At 41.4% G+C, this 21,324-nt stretch overlaps 2 protein-coding genes across 2 annotated transcripts; both read right to left on the reverse strand.

Annotated features, from left to right (window-relative positions):
- Window positions 1–994: 994 nt before the first annotated feature.
- Window positions 995–17,078, reverse strand: akap10 (A kinase (PRKA) anchor protein 10). The gene is made up of 15 exons (XM_026182511.2): window positions 16,837–17,078; window positions 14,088–14,135; window positions 12,949–13,128; window positions 9,266–9,757; window positions 7,657–7,755; window positions 7,034–7,118; window positions 6,757–6,880; window positions 6,287–6,423; window positions 4,255–4,399; window positions 3,737–3,904; window positions 3,390–3,499; window positions 2,906–2,988; window positions 2,417–2,469; window positions 2,176–2,268; window positions 995–2,087 (listed from the first exon to the last, which is right to left on the reverse strand). The coding sequence occupies exons 1-15, from the start codon at window positions 16,856–16,858 to the stop codon at window positions 2,082–2,084; spliced, it is 1,845 nt and encodes a 614-aa protein (XP_026038296.1). The 5' UTR covers window positions 16,859–17,078; the 3' UTR covers window positions 995–2,081.
- Window positions 17,079–17,992: 914 nt separating this feature from the next.
- On the reverse strand, window positions 17,993–20,991 carry bkgd (beta-keto-L-gulonate decarboxylase). The gene is made up of 8 exons (XM_026182467.2): window positions 20,540–20,991; window positions 20,375–20,473; window positions 20,064–20,137; window positions 19,876–19,977; window positions 19,567–19,743; window positions 19,197–19,346; window positions 18,994–19,110; window positions 17,993–18,859 (listed from the first exon to the last, which is right to left on the reverse strand). The coding sequence occupies exons 1-8, from the start codon at window positions 20,604–20,606 to the stop codon at window positions 18,686–18,688; spliced, it is 960 nt and encodes a 319-aa protein (XP_026038252.2). The 5' UTR covers window positions 20,607–20,991; the 3' UTR covers window positions 17,993–18,685.
- Window positions 20,992–21,324: the final 333 nt, after the last annotated feature.

Here is a 21,324-nt window from a genome sequence, read left to right on the forward strand (position 1 = left end):
TTTCCAGAGCTTTTATGAAATGATAAATTTTGACAGAAAATAGCACGACCTAAATAGGTATAAAATGTACATGTCCTTGTGCTAATTTTAGGAACACGACGCCAAATGATGCCAAGTTTCAGACTGATAGCTTAATACTGATTTTATTTTGAAGGGAGAGCGCTTCATTTCCGATGCTTTTGTTTCCTTAACTTGCCTAAAAGCCGTCTGTCTGCAGGTAGCTGAATAAAATGCGCCTTGTACTTTATTTTCTGTGCACCACACAAAATTATAATAAAACAGTGAATAATATTATGAAATATTTTCGGTCTCAGGCACATTTTATTTCCCGTCAAACTGACCCTGAGCATTCATATAGTCTGAAGGTGGTCATTGTAGTTACTTCTTGACGCAAGGTAACAGGACTCTGTCCCTCAGTTACCATAACAACCCCCCTACCGGTCAGAGCTGAGGAGGGGAGGGGGTTTTGTGTATTTGAGGTGGGCGTTGCCTCTGCACGTGCAAGTTTTCATTCCACAAGATCTTCTTAAACCGCCTGCAGACCGTGCCGTGGACTGGCCAGGAAGCATCTGTAAAGTTTATTTCCCCAGACAACATGAGAGCCTGTTTCACGCTGATTTTTATCTTCGACTTAACTCTATGTGATTAACCACCAATAAGATCCACTACTAAAATGAATTAAAGATATGAAATGCTGCACTAACAGGCTATTTTTTGAGCCCCTTCAGCTGTAGTTTATAGTTTTTAATTGTTGCATTTTCCTGGACATGTTATAATAAAAATCAGAATGCCTCCTAATAGAGGAAGAAAAAAATACATCACCTCGTTTCTAGTTTTACCCTAAACATAACAGCATATTCAACATTGCCCCCACCTGGTCAGAGGTGATAACTGTCTATGGGTGTTGGCACAAGGATTGGCTATCTTTTCCCACATTTTAACATTAATGTAGTCAAATTATGTCAGCGGAAGAAAAAATAATTGACAGACAGACAAAGTTTCATAATATATGTATTTAAATCAAACACAATTTAAATATATTATAGATTAAGTACACATAGATGTCATTAGTGGTACATAGTACCAAGAGTCTGTTCTGGTTCTTATCCACATCTTGGTAAGGCTCAAAAAAAACTTTTTAAAAAAATCATTTATTTCACCATCCAGTTAAACAGTCCGCTCATCACTGAAGTCTGTTTCAGTGACATATAAAAAAAAAAAAAAAAAAAAAAAAATCAGCAATCACCATAAAAAATTAACATTAATATTTGGGGTAAACCAGAAATCTAAATAGATATTTATACACAGAACATTTAGGACGAGGAGTTTTGGAGTTTTCCAACAAAACTGGGAGTATTTTCTTCTATGCGCTGTAAAGGTGCCAGGATATTTATACAGAAGGTCCACAAGTCCAAGAACTGAATCCACTCTTCTTCACTGTAACATTTCCAGATGTTGTACAGTACCAAACAAGTAAAGCTACATCAGCTAACACCAGTAAACAGCTGGCAATGCCTCTCTGGGCAGCCTCATGGAAGCGTATGCAAAAACTGTACAACGTTCCAAACCAACAACCCTTTAAGCGGCTGACCAAAAGACAGAAGTTCATGTAAAAACAAGGAATGGTTATAAAAAGCGTGGGGAGGTGTGTCATCAAGTAGTGAACAAAACGTTGCTATTGTTGCATCCTCCGCAGGTCCGAGATAAGACAAAAGTGAGAGTGTTGACTGACATGCTGCAGCTTCTCCTGGTAATGCCAAAAGTTTCCTTCCTCCAGTCTGATGCACTTTGCTTTACTCTCAACACGTGTACCTTTATAGTGTTATGGAGCAGGAAGAGTGGAACAATGATGTACTTCAAGTTTTCTATTAGCCCAAGTGTGAACAATCACTCATCCAACCTCTCAGCTACACGAACACACACACACGCACACATGCACACCTGGTGGTTGGAGAAGTGATAAAATGCCTTGTTCTTTCTCAGAGTAATGCAGTTCATTGCAGTGTGAACTCTGTGTACTGTTTATCACTGGCTTGGCCAGAATCTGTAGGGAGTGACAGTCCTTTGGCTCCTCAGTGGGGTCATAACTGCAGACAGACAGAAAAAGACACTTAAGAGAACCTGCAGTTATCCCACATGCACGCAGGAATGAGACTGCTGAGTGTGGTTGCGTACCTTGGTGGCCTTGCCGGGGCTGTCGTGGTTTGACTGGTGAACAACGTCGTTGACAATCATCTTGGCAATCTGCCACGCCATCTCCTCCTGGGCCTTTGGTCACAGTGCACACAATGCATTCTATTTATATTCTTTAATGGACTGGTATAATGTGACGTTTTATACACACCACTGAGAAAGCACTGCTATGGGCTTCGAGCTATTTAATCATTTATGATAACTCAGCATAGTGCAATCTCACCTCATCCGAGGTGCCTTGGACCCATTTCTTCATGGCTTGAGAAAATATGGAACCTAAGTGAGAGGAGTGAGAAGACAAGATGACTTCATTGCTAAGCAGAAATCATTAACATGGCTAAAAACTGAAGGCTAATCTTAGCATTTTAGAAGGATTATCAAAGTTAAGTCATTAAGTAATTAATCTCCAGTTCCTTCATTAACACATGAATAATATTTAATCAGTAAGAAGTCAGTTTGTCATACCCTGTTCTAATCCTATAGACGGCACTCTAATAAGCTAAGATTTTTATCCCGCTGGACCCGGAAAGTAGTGAAGCTGTTTTTGTTTTGTTTTTTTATAATCTATAATAAGGGAAAAGTTGCTAAATATTTCAGAGCACTATGCGCTATAGGAAGAAGATGAGATTTATATTCATGACTTTCATGGCAAGGAGAAAGCAGATAAAAATATGACAGAGTGTAGGGTGAGAGAAGTGTGACCGTATCATACCTTTGGATTTCTTCACATCCGGCTCTGGCTCTGCCTCCCTGATAAACTGGCCCAGCTCATTCACTTTCCCAAATGTCATCCTTCTGAGAAGACAAACAGGACAAAACGGAGCCTCAGGCACATCCGCACACAAACACACACCATCCCAGCACTGGTGTGAGGGTGTGCGTAAGCCCTTCAACAACTGTAATTTCAGCAAGGGGATAAAAGCAAATCTCCCAGACTAAACTTCTGTCTTTCAATAAGATCATTCTCTTGATTTATTTCTGCACATGATTTTTCAAAGCACGCTCATAAAACCCTACGACGGAGTCAATAACAACAAAACACGTACAAGCACTAAATCCAAACAGCAATCAAAGGAACATAAAAGGAGAGAAAAGCGAAGGTAACAGCAAGGAAACACAAAACCATGAATCAAGCAACAGTTAATCTTTGAAAAGATTAACATTTTCTGTCACTGGATAGAGGCACAAACACTCACCCAGCGTACGGCCGCTGGTACAGGGTCTCAGGGTCCAGGCTGGCAACGTCCACCGTTATCGCCTCGTCAAAGTTTTTAAGGATTTTGATTGCTGCCTTTCTGGCACTTTGCTGCAGTGAACAGACCATGAACAGCATTTTTAGCAGCATTACAGATAGCACTTATATAAAATGTTATTTGGCATCGTTATATCTCCATCCCTACATTGTTTTGTTGTGTAAGACTAAATGACATGAATGGTCATGAACATTTGACATTAATAAAAATATCTTTATTATCCGTGTAATGAGGCGGGACAGGTCTAAATGTCAGCAGACATCCCTGCAGGGGCTGAAGGTGTGGGTCACCTGAGTGTGAGAACTCTCGCTGACATTTGAACTTGAGCGGTCGTTGTCCATCGGTCCGCCCTGACCTGGAGTGCTGACATTCACAAACTCATCGGCCCGCACTGAATTGATGAGGTCACTCAGGTATTTGTAGTAAAGGTTGCTGGACAGGAAACCTGGCATGTAGACCTGAACGAATGCAAAGCAGGGTGAACTCTGGGAGAAATTAACGAGCTTTCTGATATATTTCTGGGCACAAGTTACAGAGATTCCCTTCTGACCTTTATGTTCTAACAACAGTTTTCAGCTTTCCTTTCATTAACCAAAACCAGAAGCATTTATCAGTGGTGTAATGGGACGATTTGTCAGTGACTTGCAACAAAAAAACCTTTATGGAGGATCCTATTCAATTCACAAACCTAATTAAATAAGGCCTTCACATGCTTCTCTTCTAGTGTTTCATTTTCATCATCCCTTTATCCTTAGGAGAAAACCTAAACACCGAGACCTTGTCGTGTTTTTCTATCAGATGATCTGACCTTCTCCATGGTTGTCCAAGCCTGTCTGAGTGGAGTGGTGAAACAGTCAGGCAGTGGCCCTCCCTCTCTGCAGATATTTGACTCTATCTCCATCCGCACAGAGTCACCGAAGCCCAGAGGGTTGGTAGCCTGGAGTGAGAAATACCTGAAGGGATAATAGAAGAATATGCAAAGAGCTTCAGAAAAGGGCGCCATTTTTTTAAGATATTAATCAAAACTGAACAATTCAGACAAAACCTCAAGACTTTTAAATCTTACTCTATAAAGCGCAGATGATTTAGCGTGACGCTGTAAACTAATTAGTGTGCAAAAAGGTGACATTTATGAAGAAAAATAATTACAATTCAAGCAAAATAGCTCCCAGCAAATATAACAAAGTTGAAGCTAAGAGGAGGAAAGTGCAAGATTCCACTACTGTCATCTCACTATAGATGAATTACTGGACTTTTACCTTCTCATCCTTAACTAAGAGAAACAAACTATCTGCACAGTTTAACTTACTGTGAGCCTGGTGGAAAGCCTCCACTGAATATCAACCAACACATTAAAACATCTCAATTCTTCATGGCTGACAGACTAATCTTCATAAATGCCAAGTAGAGTGCAGTACATAAAGTCTAAGAAAGACAAAGATCTTCAATAATTAATTTTTTCGTATTTCAACAGATGATGTCAGCCTCTTCCTTATGCCCCACAATTCCAGTTAAACCAAAGTCTAGGTCTGTAATCTTAGGTCAATATGTTAGGTTGTCTGACAACTGCCTGTGTTAGTTTTATGAGAACCGTGTTGCAGGAACGAATCGTAATACCTGGAAATGTGTTAGGATTTTTGAATTTAGGACTATTTATATGTGGTTTGTTTTTGTGAAGATGCCTGAAATTAGGTCAAAGATAAATATGAGCTTCCGAGATTTTGTTCTGCTAAATAAAATACGCCACTGGTGAACTCTGAAACCACTACATGTCCAAGAGAATGTGTGTGCTAGCAAGTTGCTGAATTGGACAATACAGCCGATCCCATTGGCGAAATATCCAAATCAAATTGCCGTTTGTCATCACTGTGGCCTTTTTTTGGCAACAAGTGGAAAAGTTAGTTAGTTGCTAGCCTATATAACATTCTCATTTACTGAACTTTTACATTGAGTCAGTTCCAAACTAACGTGACATCAACCGTGTCTGAAACATTGCGTGGAGACATTACTGCCGTTTGCATATCACAGTTTAACTACCATCAGCAAACTTTTCTGTAAACTTTCAATTTTAAAGCTCAGGATCTCAGTACAAACATACCCAAATCGGAAAATCTGAATATGTTTGGTCTTGAAATAAGTTAAATGTTTGTTTGACTACTAAAATTTGTTTTGTAATGGCATTTGCATGCTCCCACAACTTGCCCCACCTACTGTCAGCAGCAGCTCCACTAGATGTAAAGCTTCCTCTCACATGTGTAAATAGAAAATGGTCCAAAGGCTTCACTTTAAAATAACAAAACAGAAATAATTTAATAAGCTTCAAATACTAGTTTTATAATTTTAGGCTTACAAGGCTAGCAGGCAGAGTGTACTCCAGACTAGTCAGACAAAGACACAAGTACAGCTGAACCCTCCTTCAACCTGACCGTGTGCAGACACACTGCTGCTGATTCACTGTCACTGATCACCAAATAATGTACCCAAAGATAAAAACACACCGATTTAATCACACCAGGAATGAAGGTCTTCAATGAAACACCGTTACTGAGCGCACACTACTCTTAAAACTCATATTTGATGATAACTTGATAGATTTAGGTGAAATCTGGACTGAAAATGAATGACGAAGGAAACAAAGAGGAGCAACCTTTTAACAAAAGAAAACACTGAAAGAGTCTTAGATTACTTTCCTCCTACAATTATATTCTCAAACTCAAAAGAAAGAATGACCTCAACATGACAGCAACTTCCAACAATAAAGTCAATCTCCACACTTTTAGAAAAAGTAACTGGTTAAATCAGACACAATAACATCTTACAACCACAGACAGAGGACCTACTTGTCGTAGAGAATCATGGCATCATTTTGAGCCTCCTGGCCATCATATTGGCCCTTTTTAGCTGCTAGCTGGTTCTGGAAGTTGTCTGCCGCCAACCAGAACTGCAGTACATTCATTGCTTCTTCCTTTTCCATGAACTATGAGAAGGAAAACAAAGAAGAGAGAAAATTCTAGTGAACCTCACTGTGTATATGCTGACAGGACATCTTTTGTTAAATGTTTACTCTTTCTTTGTGGATGGAGTTTTGTATCATATCAGTGACACTGTAACAGGAGCATCTACGGGTTTCTTGTGTTTACTGTCTTCCGTTTAGTTTCCTGTCTGTATGGAAAGGTGTACAGAGCAAAGAGGAGGCACAGACTGTGTGTTATAGCTAGAAAACTGTCATTCTTCTAACTGAAACAGTGTGGAAATGTGTAATGATCAGGTACAAATAAATCATGTTTGAGGAACCAGTAGCACCACTCACCTCAGAGAAGTAGAAAAGAGCTGACTCACAGAACAAGATGTCAGCCAAGAACACAGAGCCACTAGTCAACACTTCAATCTGGTATTTACAGAAATGATGGCTCCGCAGGAATTCGCTAAAGTGCCTGGAAATCAGAAAGCAGGTGGGAGGTGAATAGTGCAGCAATGTGGAAGACAGGATGGCGAAACGACACGGGGCACGGGGCGGGCTTTAATCTTAACGTCAAAACGTGCTGCGAATATTAACTGCTCTTGGAAATGAATGGACAGAAACTCACTGTTGCTCCAAGATAGCGAAGGCTACCGACTGTGCAATGACAAAGCAGTTTGGGTCCACCATGCCATCTTCTCCACAAATCTTAGCTACACAAAACAGAAGAGAGCGGATATTGTCACACACCAGGATCACATTTAAAATAGAAGACTTACTGCAGAATAGAATAACCCTTTATTGTCATTGTACATGTACAACGAAATTGTGGATGCTCCACACCAACTGTGCAGGAGTAAATGGTAGACAGCATGAATAAATAGCAAATAGGAGAAATATGTACCATAAAGAGAGACTGATACAAATCAAGAGAAAGGCACACACTGGAGAACAAGTTGCAAAGTGCTTGGAAGTAGTGCAAAGAAAAGACTTGGTCTGAGTCGAGTCTGTATGCGAGTGGCCTGAGTGATGGGGGTTACTCAGACCATGGCTCAGATTAGTGAAGTGGATGGGCAGGGGTGGGGTGTGGGGGCATAGTGGACAGAACATACAGTCCGAATGGCCCAGAGGAAGAAGCTGTTTGTGAGGACACTTGCGCGCACATGCACACACAAACACACACACACTTTTTGAACAGATGGACCATAATGTGCTGTATTAAAAATAGAGAGACAACATCTGTGGTCTTACCAACTATGTCATTTCTGATCTGTTCTGTGATGGGGATGGGCCTCACAGCATCTGGAGAGATGTACTTGGTGAAGATAGTAACAGCATCTTTTTCTATACCTGCAAAACACACAAATTATCTCTCAACTGATGCTCAAGTAAAGCTCTTCCTCCAGGTGGTCAGTCTGAATTACCAATTAATGCATCAATCTAATGCCCACATGTCTTTGCCTGTGCACACAGTGAAATTCTTTCAGGCTGCTGGTCTCGTTCCGTCATGGTAAAAACCAAGTGTACAATTCCACCCACTGCTTTTATGAAATTTTCACAAGCTGGGTCATGAAAATAAACAGCTGAGGGCACTAATCATGCTCACACAATGTCATTAAACCAGTGCGGACGAAGAGGACGAGATGACATGCTTAAGAATGCCACTCAAACCTTTAATGTGGTGACCAATGTGACCTCACACAGACCTGCTGTTTCATCCCGAGCTCTTCAGAAAAATGCCTAATGGCACCATTTACAAATTTAAGCAAGACTGAAAATGTGAAAACACAATACCAAGATAACATGTTTTCTTCTTTGTGAAATTGTGTTAATTTCAAAACTTATTAGTTTTAAATAAAGTAACCTAATTATTTATGCTAATTCTAAACTAAAATACAAGTTTTCAAATTGTAAAGTATCTGTGATGGCCCACCTGCAATAACTTCAAGACCCACTAGGGGGTCCCAGCCAACACCTTGGAAATCAGTGCTCTAATGTAAAGCCATTTTCATCCACTGCAGCCCTGTACCATCTTTGACATTAATCAAAGAACTGCATGCAAGAACACACAAGGACAGTAACCAGTCTTAAAGCTGTCAGCTCCTTCTACAAAGTCTGTGTGATGTCTGAGACGGTGCGTGTGAGATCAGAGCAGATAACGGTTTGTTGACATCATGGAAAGTGAGTGGATGTCCTGTGTGCAGCACCCTAGCCTAAACCAAAGTGAGTATTCACAGAACTGAGAATGTCTCTGAAGTTTCTGAATTTTCTCCTGCCATAAGCTACACGTGAGAAAGGACAAGTTTGCACAATGCGCCAACCCCATTCTCCTGACACAGTTCGGTGTCCACTTCCATTACAGGTCACTGTAGCATTTTCAGTTTACTGATGTACCAATTTTGCCACAGCATCAAAGGATACAATTCAGTTTTATTTATATAGTGTCAAATCCCAACAGCAGTTGCTTTAAGGCCCTTTACATTGCAAAGTAAAGATTCTACAATAATACAAAGAAAATCCCAACAATTAAATGACCTCCTCTGAGCAAGGACTTGGTAACAGTGGGAAGGAAAAATCTCCCTTTAACAGGAAGAAACCTCCAGCAGAACCAGGCTCAGGGAGGGGCGGCATCAGGAAATGTACTGGACAGATCTGACAAATCCACATTAAGGTCTTCAATCTTAGACAAATAGGAAAGCTGCCATTTACGAAGATTTCTCAGTATACTGAAAAGTGATTGGTTGGCCATCAAAATAATAAATAATTTCCCCTGTCAAAATATAGAATCCACAAAGAAAGTTAAAAACCTGTAAACAAGACAACAAATGTAAAGATAAAAAGGTGTTTAAAGGCGACTCACTTTTCATGAGTGTGTCAGAGAGGTCGCGCAGGGTGCTGCTTGACTGCACCTTTAGGGGGGTCCCCGACCTGGAGGGTGGCTGCCTGCTGGGTGTTGCTGTTCGAGGCGTACTGGGTCTCGCGCCTGCTTCTGTGCTGGATGAGTCCCGCTGCTGAGTCTGAACTGTAGAGCCTTCGCTGTTACTGTGCCGTGCAAGGACATTGGGCTTTTTCTGGGTGAGTTCTGAGAGCTCTGAACCGTCTGGAGACGCGGGGACCGGCTCGGCCAAGGAGCTGTGTTTGACAGAGTTTAGACTATGCGCTCTAACACGTGACCAGCTGGTGGAGCGGAACCTCTCAGCCTCCAGCCAGAACCGAACCAGGTGGTCTGCACCTCGTAGTTCCATGAAATGCATGAAGTGCGGTATCGCGACATTGTCCTGAAGGGCCTGCTCAACCGTCTTGGACATGCGAGAGCGCGTCTCCTGGGGCTGATAGTTCACACTGGAGTGACCTGGAACATCAGAGCATAATTCATTGATTCAACTGTAAAATTTTAGCAACAACACATTTATTAACAGGCAACTTAGGTGCATTCATTAATGATAAAACTTACGTCATCTTTATACTACAAATTAAATCTTAATCACTGATATTTACTTTATGCTATTTACACAGCATACACTTTAATGCCTGCTTTTAAAGACTCACAACAGCAGAAATTCCATCCATTGTTAAACACTTCCGTTTAAATGACAATGAGATTTACACTGTCTTTGAACACACATTACTCACTCAAGTGCTCAAGTTTAATAACAGACTGTGGGCTACATTCTTATTTACAGCATCAACCTTCAAAGGTAACGTGCACACTATATTGATGGGAGCTGCAACATGAAATGAAAGATAAAAAGAGGATTTTCTGTGTTCAGCTCTCTCTGAACATTTGGTCCTGGCTGAAGGGCGCCGTGATGGGAATTCTAACTCCTGGATATTTGTTTTGAAGGTTTGTGAATTTCCAGCTCATTCTCTGTCTGGAGTTGGTCCTAGACTATGCAACAGATGATTTAACACAGACAAAATTTTCACAACCGTGCGTCACAGGCACACATCTGTGTGTCCTGTCCATACTTTCAGTCATGCGTGGATTAAGTGGTCAGCAACTACAGGGGCATCCACAGCAACCTTTGACTGTACAATCCCACCATGCTCCAAACTCCAATCTGAGTCTACAGGTATTCTGGAAACATTACTCAGAGATTTTGGTCCATATCAACATGATAGAATCACACAGATGCTGCCAACTACACATCCTAGATGTGAATTTTCCATTCCACCACATCTCAAAGGTCACCATGAAACAAAAATCTCCCACACAATTACACTACCACCAGCTGGCCCCATTGATGAAAGGATAGATCCACGCTTTAATGCTGTTTACACCATACTGTGTGACCCTACCAATTGAATGCATCAGCAGAAACCGAGACTAATCAGGCCAGGCTATGTTTTTCCAATCTTCCTTTGTCCAACTTTGGTGAGCCTCTGTGAATCGTAGCCTCAGTTTCCTGTTCTTAGCTGATGAAAGTAGCACCCAGCGTGATCTTCAGCTACTCTAGCTTATCTGCTCAGAGACACTCTTCCGCATACCTCAGTTGTAACAAGTGGTTATTTGAGTTACTGTCATCTCAAAGCAGTCAGGCCATTCTCCACTGTCCTCTGACATAAACAAGGCATTTTACCCAGAGAACTGCTGCTCTCTGGATATCAACTCTTTTTTTGACCCTTGAGATGGTTGTTTGGAAAAATCCCAGCAGATCAGCAGTTTCTCAAAATCTTCACATCAGCCTGCCAAAAATCACAAGCCACGTTCAAAGTCTTCAATTCAACTTTCTTTCCCATTGTGGTGCTCAGTTTGAACTTCAGCCAGTTGTCTATATGCCAAAATGCACCCCATCTGACCAGCTCATTAGTTATTTGCATTAATGTGCAACTGAAGTGACTGTCGATGTAATCTGGCTAAATAATGCTTCAAAGGGAGACTGTTTAAGCAAACTGAGTGCTCTATTATCCATCCTGACTAGACACCCGACTGTCTTGCGGGATTTTGAATCACATCAGCTGTAGTTAGTCTGAAGCGTGGGCTGAAGTTTGGCAGTGTTAAGTTTGCTCTTTGAAAACAAGATGGTGCTTCAAGATGTGTCACGCAGTGTGTGGTGCTTTTCGTCAGCCTCTTTAGATTCTTAAAGATCACACAGTCACGGCCACCTTAACACCGAAAGCTGTTAGAAATCACAGCAACTAGTCCGGCATCTACGGCGGGATAATCAAAGACTCCTGTTTCATTTGCAACCTTTTCACAGTAATTCAATGTCTGTTAGAATGACTTTGAATTTCAGTCATAGTGGTACCTGTTTTATATTTTAAACACTAGCAAACAAAACAAAACAAAAAAAACCTCATGGCCCCTGCCTTCAGAAGCCACAAACCCTCAATCCAACTGTGAAACTGCACCTCTCTGCCTCCTAGACGCACCCTCATTAATGCTTCCTTCCTTTTCTTCTCCAGTCTGTTGAAACCACAGACCAGAAATCACCACTGCCCAGCAAGTCTCTTTGAGAATTTGTCGTCTAAGCTGCAGCACAGGTTCCTCCACCTCCGTCCGGCACGCCCCACCTGCTCGTACAGTTCCTGTCACTACAGTGAATGCTCACCGCTCCATATCATGACATCCGGGGAGCGTACACAGAATCTAATTATAGAGTATTTTTCGCCCTCACGTCACTGCCTGAGAAGATAAGGCCAACCTTACGCTGACAGGAATGTTTGGGTGCTCGCGATACCTGATACATGTAGCCCAGTGAGTGGCTCACAGGATTAATGAGGGAATACTGCCACTTGCATAAGACAATAGGATGTTTCTGCTCTTGTAGTGACGCAAGAGGCGTACTATCGCTGTAACACCAGAAACAGGAGCTTACGACAGCTGTAATTACCTTTGAATTTTGACAGCCTATTAAAAAACTGTATTTATTTTCTATGCAGTGTTTTTCTTGATTGTCAGAGCTTTTCTGTATTGGTTTCAGTACATCCAATGTGAACCCTTTGTGAACCAGTTAATTAATCTATCAAATAACAACACATTAATTATCTTTAATAATGTATAATTACTTTTCAAAGACAAAGGCTTCATATCTCCAGTTTCAGCACCTAAATGAGAGATCGTGTCTGCTTTTATTTGTAATATATGACTAAGAAAAGTTTCTTTATGTATGAAACTCGATATAACCAGGAAACTTCACTTTGAACTCTGGGATAAGGAAACAATTTCTGAGCAAGTTAACAAAGTCAGTCTTAATGCTTGTTTCCTTTTGCATTCATTTCTGAGGAAAACTCCGGTTTAACCAAATTGCATTCAAATAAGTACAGAACAGCAGAGAGGTCCTTCAAAGTGTGCAGCATGTTATAACTCAAACTGTCGCAAAGGTCACAGACTAAATAAATGAATCCTTATATATACACATATTAATAACTGTAACCAAAGAGGGACAACAAACCTGCATCTGGATCAAACTCAAAGAAACCCAAAATAAATTCTGTCTCTGTGATTCTGAATCTACAACGTTTTATAGCTAAATATTATTCTGGGTGTTTTTCTGCAATCATTGGAAACGATGCAAAAGCTCATGAGTGCAGCTTCTGTACCGAGATCTCCAAAGTGCGCCGCTTCCATGTGGCTCGGCTGCTTCTTGAGGATGGCGGTGCGACCGCGGGCAAAGGAGTCCATGTTGGCCGAGATGGCGCTGATGGCCACGTGGCTCGGCCCAGCAGCTTCCTGGATGGCATGGTGGTTCCTCAGTCCTGGAGATTGAGGGCTGGTTGGAGCTGTGAGCACAAGATGAAAGAGAGAAAACAGAATTTAGTTAAAAGAAGAAAAAGAATATAATAGCATTGATATTCTGAGTGGCCTGAATGTGTGACAACAGTGTGATTTGTAAGAAAGGGTCCTTTTAGTGAGAGTTTCTGGAAAAGCTCATAGTTATTATTATTATTATTATTAGTGTACACAAAGCCTCAGGCTGTGGCAGATGCTTGAGAAGACAGACTGCTCAGTGTTTGTTTCACTGTGCGCTGTGAGCTTTGTTAGCAGCTAGAGGCTACAGCTTCTGTCCGCGAGACAGTTTAACCAGCACTGATTAAAGATAGAGAAAAACCAAAGGAAAGAGTTATGAATCTTTCAGCTGTGATCATTTAAGACCTTTTTAACACCACATAAGAACAGTTTTTCCACAGCCAAACCTCAAGAATAAGGGAAAGCCAGAGGAAGGAAAAAGGCTTACAATTACATAATAAATGCAACCATTTATTTGCATTCACATCACATGTTTGTCTCTACTTGCCATCTAGAGGTTATAATAATTTCTAGAAATGTAATTACAAAATTTAAGTGGCTTGAAGTGGATGAAGCCAAAGTAAATGATTTGCTTTTCACGTTTAATTAAGCTCAAGCTTTCCGACTGCTGCTGTTGCTTTGGATCTGCGAATTCATTTCAAACTTTTAAATACAGTCTAAGCCCTTCTTTGAGGAAACGTAATCCTGTTATACATTTCAAGACCATCCTGTAATGTTGCTGGCGGAGCAATCAGAGATGCACTTTTTTCCAAGTCAGCTCAAAGTGGGCGAGGGTACACAAGCGCATCAAAAAACACAAAAAACATTAAAAAAAACAAACAAAACAACAACACCACTGGATATTTGTGCTTATATTGCCACCAAACACAGCTGTGTCATTTCAACAACTACCAAACCTTCCATAACCTCACAAGAGTAAAGAGGAACTCACCTCTATTGACTTTAGCGTCTGTCCCTTTCTCAGGTTCTTTGCTTTTGGCTGTGGGGAGAAAGATGAGAGCAGTGGTTGGAAATGGAGAAGCAAGCAGTGTTCTGAATCATAATACGGGGAGGGTGAAGAATCAATACATGAGATTTCACTGAGGGGTTGATGTCGTGTGGTGGGGATGCGTTTCCCACAACAACGATTCTGTAACACTTGTTGAACTCTAATACAGACTTCTAAGAAAGGCTGCTTAATGATATCTGCAGAACTGAAAACTACTGAAAAGGCAAAAAAAAAACAACATTGTTAGTCGTTATCATGGCAATGTCGTTTCACACTGTGTGGAGTTAGTCTGTGTTAATAGTTAATTAGCCCTTACATATGCTTTCCTCCACCTGGCCACACTGCTGCTGACAGATGTGGGTTAAACCTCGAAACTGGGTTCTAAAATGTGAAAACAATGTCCATCCTGCTTTATATACCACAGTCATTCGCAAACTTTTCCCAGCATCCTCCACTTCCAAAGATAAAGAGTTTGTAGGACAGACCCCACAGTTCTAAATCAATTATTAATTATTTTTTTTAAAAGCTCCAAAGAGCATCATCAGCAATCTTTTTGCTTACTTTCCCCACATGAATTAAGCTCATTCAACTTCAGATTATTCCATGGTCATCCACGGCCTCTATGACCGCAGTTTGAGAATCACTGCTTTACAGCGTGCAGACAGTCAGGGCTTTTATACTAGAGTCCTACAATTTGTGACCTTGGTCTATCAGTTCTGGTTTTCCTTCAAATGACTGTATGCTAGTTTACACCTGAAGGTCACCAAGATTTACTGATTGTCCCGGAAAAATACACAGTGCATATAATACAGCAGATATGTGAAGCCATTCCAAAGCCCTGCAGCTGTCAAATTAACCAAAAAGAATGATGTGTGCACCCTGCAGGGGAATGAGTGCATGCTGGCAGACATAGTGGCAACCATTCATCAGAGTGACCCTACACTCATATCTCCGGATGAAGCAGTTTGGTTGGGCCAAGCGACCGTTTCAAGCAGTGACATGACAAAATGGACCGGGAGGCCTGAACAAATGGAGCTGAAGATGCTCTTTATGTGAGACATTTGGGATGGAGCCATATCTGAGTGTGTGTGTATCAACCAAGAGTCAATGTTGGCTGAGACCGACAGGCTGTCTGCCACAGAGAAGCGACATGGTTTTTAAAAAGCCTGGACCCCAGTCATTTTTACACAACTGGACTAAAACACAATGATGCAAATAACTACAGTGAAGTAATGCTTTTACGTAATGTTAATGTAAATGTTATTACAGGACAATGACAGGTTGGTGAAATGGATGCTACTATTAAGAAAAACTAGTTACATAAAATAATAAACCTTTAATAACTACAAAGAAAACGTACAATAATGTATGAACAGAGTGCCTGGGACTTAGTGGAAAATTGCATTCAAATTTAATAGTAAAACTTTCACTTCCTCTTTTTTTGGCATTGAAATTCTTCCTCCTAACAGGGAACAAATTCACTTCCTGTCAATCCTGAGCAGCATTCTGGGTATGGATAAGTGAAGTCTATATTTCCTCATTTTGGTGATCTGCTGTGTCAGCTGTTTTAGTCACTGTCACTGCCACCAGGAAAAACCACTAATCTTTAGGGGATACCAAACCGCAGGCTAGTTTCAGCAGTGAAGTTATTATGGTGGCTTCCCAAGGAAATGAGACGGGAGCTCTATTGACTCCATTATTAATGGCCTCTCTGGCCTTTATATATTTTTTCTTATTGTGTGATTTCTATCAAAAGCGTCAGACAAACCTGTTGTCACCTGTTGTAGGATGGTGCAGCAGAAAAATAAAGTCCTTTCTTACTTTTCCAAATGTATTTGCTACACCTACTCTATCCCCCTTAATGTTATAATTTTCAGTTTGGTTGACAGGGTTTCAGAGAAGGGCTCATTTGTAGGTGGTGGCGAATCTGACATTTTGCCCACCCACTTAAAAAAAAAAAGATGCAGATCAGACACAAAAGATGCCTGTCAGTGTGACTCCAGCCTTCACAATGACCACAAAAGAGGTTGAACTGTGGGGCTTTGAACTGAAATTCATTGTCACGTTGTGTTCAAAAAAAATATAGAAAAACGCAGGCCCAGCCCATCTAGGTTCTACTCAATAGTGACTGAAAATTAGCATTAGCCAACTCCAGGTTCTCTACAGCCAAATGTGTTACAGGAAACGTGTGTCCTTTTGATAATTAACAGCTCTGACTGAGACACAACCTGTCACCGGTAATATTTCTGACATATCTTGCTTGTTAAGTATGTATGAAAATACCTCAACAGAGCTAGCTAGCTGCTATTGAACATTTCGACACAAGCGTTGCTTTGGAGCAGATAACAGTGTTCCTTTGATGCTCTGGAAGCCCTGAATTATGTCTGCATACAGGAAGGCGTTGATGTAGACTTGTGGCAGGTTTCTGTGGTGGATTCAATGCCACCCCGGCTAACATGAAGTTAGATAAATCAGGAAGGGGGGTGGGGGGGCAGTGAGGCCAGCGCTAAGCTAATCATGTAAAAGCAGTAAGGAGCAACGGCAAAGGAGGAAACGTATTCCCTCAAACGCCTCAGTTTACACGGCTAATTTATGCACCGACAACCTCATCAGTCACATATTATCGGGCACCCCTCTCCGCGGCGCTAGCTACCGTCGACGTTGCAGCCTTCAGCGGGAGCTTTTTCCTCACCTTTCCTCTTGAAAAACGACATGACGGGATTCACACTCTGGACGTTTCCTCAGCTCACTGACACCATCCCGTGGATTCGCGGTTGTCTTCATTCAAATGCAACTGTCGCGTACACTCCTGAGCTGGAAACGGGTTATTGTCGCAGCCACGGCTACCGCTGTCAATTAAAATATTTCTGCAAATCCGAAACCCAGTTCGGCAGCCATATTGTCAATAAACGTCTCACTTCCGGGCTGGTGCGGCAGCAGCATTGTGGGAAATGGTGTACCGCCTGCGTTGGTCAGCAGAGGGCGCTCTTTGAACGTGAAGAATATTAAAGCTATAAAAGTCACCTTTGATAAGTGATTTGGTTTTTACATTTTAATAGAAGTATTCAATTTTTTTTAAATAAAAGAAATATAAAAACAAATTAATTTAATTATTAATTTGGAAACATGGTATGCCCACAGTGAAACAGATAATATTAAAAGCCTGTATGCCTGTTGGCTATACACGTAGCTGTACAAGAACCTTTAAACAGCCTTTAGGGAAAATTTCTTAAACGTTCCTTCCAAAAGGTTTCCCCAAATACTAGGGGGAAACATTTAGAAAGCCTCAAAGTTCTACTATCACCCAATCAGACGGTAGCAATGTAATTCATTCAGACACAAAGACATGGTTGCTGAAGTTCCAACAGAACATGAGAATAGGGAAGAAAGGTGATTTAACTGTCTTGTTACAATCGAGGTATGCAGAAGAGCATCTTCGAACACACGTTGAACCTTGAAGCAGATGGACTAAGCAGTGGACAACCACACCACGTATCACATTTGTCTGTTAAAAAAAGCAAAGAGGGCCTACAGTTTGCACCGGCTAATGAAAACTGGGCTATAGAAGATTAGAAAAACGTGGCCTGGTGATGAATGTTTAGTGATGCAACTTTCGAATGGTAGGGTCAAAGTTTCATGTAGACAACATAAAAACATGCATCTATCCTTATTTGTCTCAGTGGTTGAGGCTGGTGCCATGGTGTGAGGGATATTTCCTTGGCACACTTTGACCCCTTGGTACCAACAGAAAATCAGTTCAGCCTTTCCCACAGCTTACTTGAACCTTACCAAACAGAATATATAGTTATTTTACAACACACATTTAAAAAAAGCCACTCAGAAGAAAATCATTGTCTTAGTTTATTAATTAAATGACAAAGTTCTTTACAAGTAACACATCTTTCCATCGGTTTTGCTGTGACAGTTTTCCACTGAGGAAAGATTTATTTGAAATGCCACAAGATGGATTTAAAACACTAAAATCTGATTTACTTTAAAACAATATCACTGGTTAGGTGTACACAATTATACGCTTACACCACTGGTCTTTCTAAGCACCAGCACTGCTATTCTACCCTGTTTCAGCAAGTGGAAGTATAAGAAAGCGATGTGAGGTGGATATTAATCAAGCACATTGTGCACACACCCACAAGAGGCCTAATCATACAAATAAGTGAATCCAGGGTGTGGGCAGGTTGGCCACAGAGGTTTTTAAAAAGCTAGCTTTCTCTAAGAAGCTTTACCTACTGCAACAGTCTAGCCTGCAACACGTTGCACAACCTTTTTGATTGCAGTAGAGTCAGCAAGCATTAATGTAGGCCAAGGTCCAAAGTACGTCAGCGTTGTGATGTCACTGTCCACCTTTTTTTTCTTTCACACAATTCAGATCACTTCATTGGGATTCTTTTATTTTATTTTATTGATTCATGTGCAGTGACTTTTTTATGTGTGAAATGTAACATGCTTTAAATGAATCAATGAGTCGCCTCAGTTTAGATTATCAGAAGATTCTGTGCTGCCAACATGTTTTATGCAGTTTTTTAATCTCGTCCGACACCGTGGGTCTCCTTCGGCCTGTCGATGCGGTAGACAAACTCTGCAGGCATGAAATAGCCCAGATACTCCACACTGTCAGGTGTAGTGTCTATGTAGTAGTGGCCACCTTCTCCGTGGTGACTGAAGCAGTGGGTGTGTTCCACACGCAGGTCCAGGCCCTGCAAAGCAACCAGGCGGACATTACAAAGAAGCCTACTGAACAAAAACACCGTAATCAGGTAATAAAACTATAACCAGATCTTTTTATATTTCTGCATCACGCTGAGGTGTGAGTCTATTGGCTTTAACTTACAGGGTCTCTGGATACGAGCACCGACTGGCAGATGAGTGGAGCGCTGACCTCAAAGTGCTTGAGCCAGTTGTTGACGTCATCGTTGGTGTTGAGGGGGCAGACTGAGAACTCTCTTGGCTGTTGACAGGCAAGGAAACAAATCAAAGCACGTGGCTGTGCCAGCAGCAGTCTGTAACATGCTCTGTGTCATGTCCACTATTTACCATGATGTGGATTTTAGCCTTCCCTTTCTGGATGATGAAGGTGCCTCCCAGGGCCAGACTTTTATCAGGGTAATGAGCTTCAAGGCTCGTCCGCAAGGCCGTCACCAGACTGTGACTTCCTGTTCTCCTCTTTGCCTGAACCTCTATGACCTGCAGAGGCACACGGGTGAAGACTACCAACTCAGCATGTTTAGGCACACAACTCTTGTTAATGTTTATTCTCTCATTAAATGGGGCTAAAGTTCACGCAAAACAACATCAGCAATGTTATTAACTTACAGATAATTATGTTTAAGTATAACTAGTTCGTTATTTTCCAAAAGCCAAATCAGGATGAGAGTGCATTTTTTAAAAGGCTATGACTGATTACCCTTCCAGGTTTCCCTTCGCAAGCATACAGATTTCCCAGCAGCCCAAAGTTGCAGTCTGTGAACTTGTCGCTGTATTTTTCTAGCAGACACTGGTCATCAGCTGGGTTGATGGAGGAGAAGTAGCTGCTGTTCACTGCGGGCCTTCCCCCTGCCTCGGTCAGAACCAGAGGCATCAGCTGTGGACAAGAACATTCATTCCACTGACTGCTGCCGTACCAAACTGCCCTTTCAAGATTATAATGACAGCTAGTTTATACTGAGGTCATTTGCTGAGTGAAGCACTTTGAATTAGAAGGAAGGCAATTCACCTCTGCGTTCATTCCAACTATTCTATTGGGAGCAGCTGCTGCACCGAGGATGAAAGCGCCTGGAAGTTCCAGCTCCTTTGATACAGTGTTCATGTTGTATTCCTGACAGTAGAAGAAGATGCTGAATATGCTTTAGCAAAACTTTTCATTAAAGTTTCTCAATGCAATTCTTTTATTTTAAAACCTACCTTTTCCTTTCTGACCAGAGGCACCAGATATGGCACACCACCAACATCAGTGATGCGAGGGCTTCCACACAAGCCTGCAGGGTACAGGCGAAATTAAGATACGTTTCTGATACGCAGTCTGCAAATGAAGCTCATCCCCACTCATATGCATGTTTTATGAAGTGTTTTAAATTGACCAAAATGCATATCGTTAGCTTCATAGCATAATTGCCTAAGTCATTTGACTAAGTCAATGACTTAGGCACTTATGCTATGAAGCTAACGATATGCATTCGTTTTTAATCACACTTGTGTTCTTGATAGGCTCCTACCTTTGACAGGAAACTGGAAGGGTTCTTTGGTGAGATCCGGACACTCCACAACACTCACTTGAACTTCAGCAAAGTTGGTTTCCAGTCCTGCTTGTAATACTGCAACCAAACACCGAGTCACATGAACACGCATGCACAACTTTGCGCTTATATATCAGAGCTTACCGCCACGCAGCTCTTCTAGATCTGGGGCGTGCAGCTGAACCTTCTCGGTTTTGCTGGTGTCTGCCATAGATCCACCTGAGAGTGCGCGCGCTGGGATACAGTTTAGAGGTGCAGGGAAAGTGGATAAGAAAAAGCGGACAGGACCAGGGTTAACTTCAAACAAAGAGTAAATAAGAACAAGATGATAACCCTCCCCGGAAGTGTTTCCTCATCCAATTTAAAGACATTGGTTATTTCTTTCACTTAGAAAATCGAACAAAAAAATTGCCCATATTCGCCGTAATAATTAATAATTCCCTCTAGATAAAAAGGAAAGCATTATTATTGGTTGGCTCTAGATGTGGGGTCTTTGGGCTCGGGAAATCTCCCAACTCTATGAACTGCACAAGAGCTCATTAAATAATGCAGACCACGACAAGGACGATGAATGTGATTCACACATCAGGAGACACTTTACATTTGTCGCAAGTTGCTGAACAGACTGTGGATATATGTAGTGTATAAGCCGGTTTGGTGCACAGTCTCATACAGAAAACGAGGCTGCTCGTGCTTCGCTGTCTGAACGGAACTAATACCATTATTACTGCTAATTGCAATATTAATATTAATTCTATCTCTGCGTGAGGCTCATTGTTATGTCGAGTTGATGCAGGAGCCATCAACCCACAAAAAACATCTTATATAGAGCTCAGCTGAAGACAAAACCGGAAGTGTAAACACTGTAACCTCTTGATTCTTTTAGTATCGTCTGTCTCCTCTTTGGCGATTGGTCAGATGACCATCGT

The sequence above is a fragment of the Astatotilapia calliptera genome, chromosome 10 (assembly GCF_964374335.1).
Source record: "Astatotilapia calliptera chromosome 10, fAstCal68.1, whole genome shotgun sequence".
Taxonomy (NCBI): domain Eukaryota; kingdom Metazoa; phylum Chordata; class Actinopteri; order Cichliformes; family Cichlidae; genus Astatotilapia; species Astatotilapia calliptera.

Bases quoted from the DNA above. Each gene is read 5' to 3' on its own strand.
- akap10 (XM_026182511.2), bottom strand. From the start codon at position 16,858: ATGTCGTTTTTCAAGAGGAAAG. The intron at 7,119-7,656 runs GTAAGACCACAG...TGTTTTGTGTAG, and splicing joins GATCAGAAATGACATAGTTG to CTAAGATTTGTGGAGAAGAT. The intron at 3,500-3,736 runs GTGACCCACACC...TGTTCACTGCAG, and splicing joins GCGAGAGTTCTCACACTCAG to CAAAGTGCCAGAAAGGCAGC.
- bkgd (XM_026182467.2), bottom strand. From the start codon at position 20,606: ATGGCAGACACCAGCAAAACCGAGAAGGTTCAGCTGCACGCCCCAGAT. The intron at 20,474-20,539 runs GTAAGCTCTGAT...GTTTGGTTGCAG, and splicing joins TCTAGAAGAGCTGCGTGGCG to TATTACAAGCAGGACTGGAA. The intron at 20,138-20,374 runs GTAGGAGCCTAT...TGTACCCTGCAG, and splicing joins CTTCCAGTTTCCTGTCAAAG to GCTTGTGTGGAAGCCCTCGC.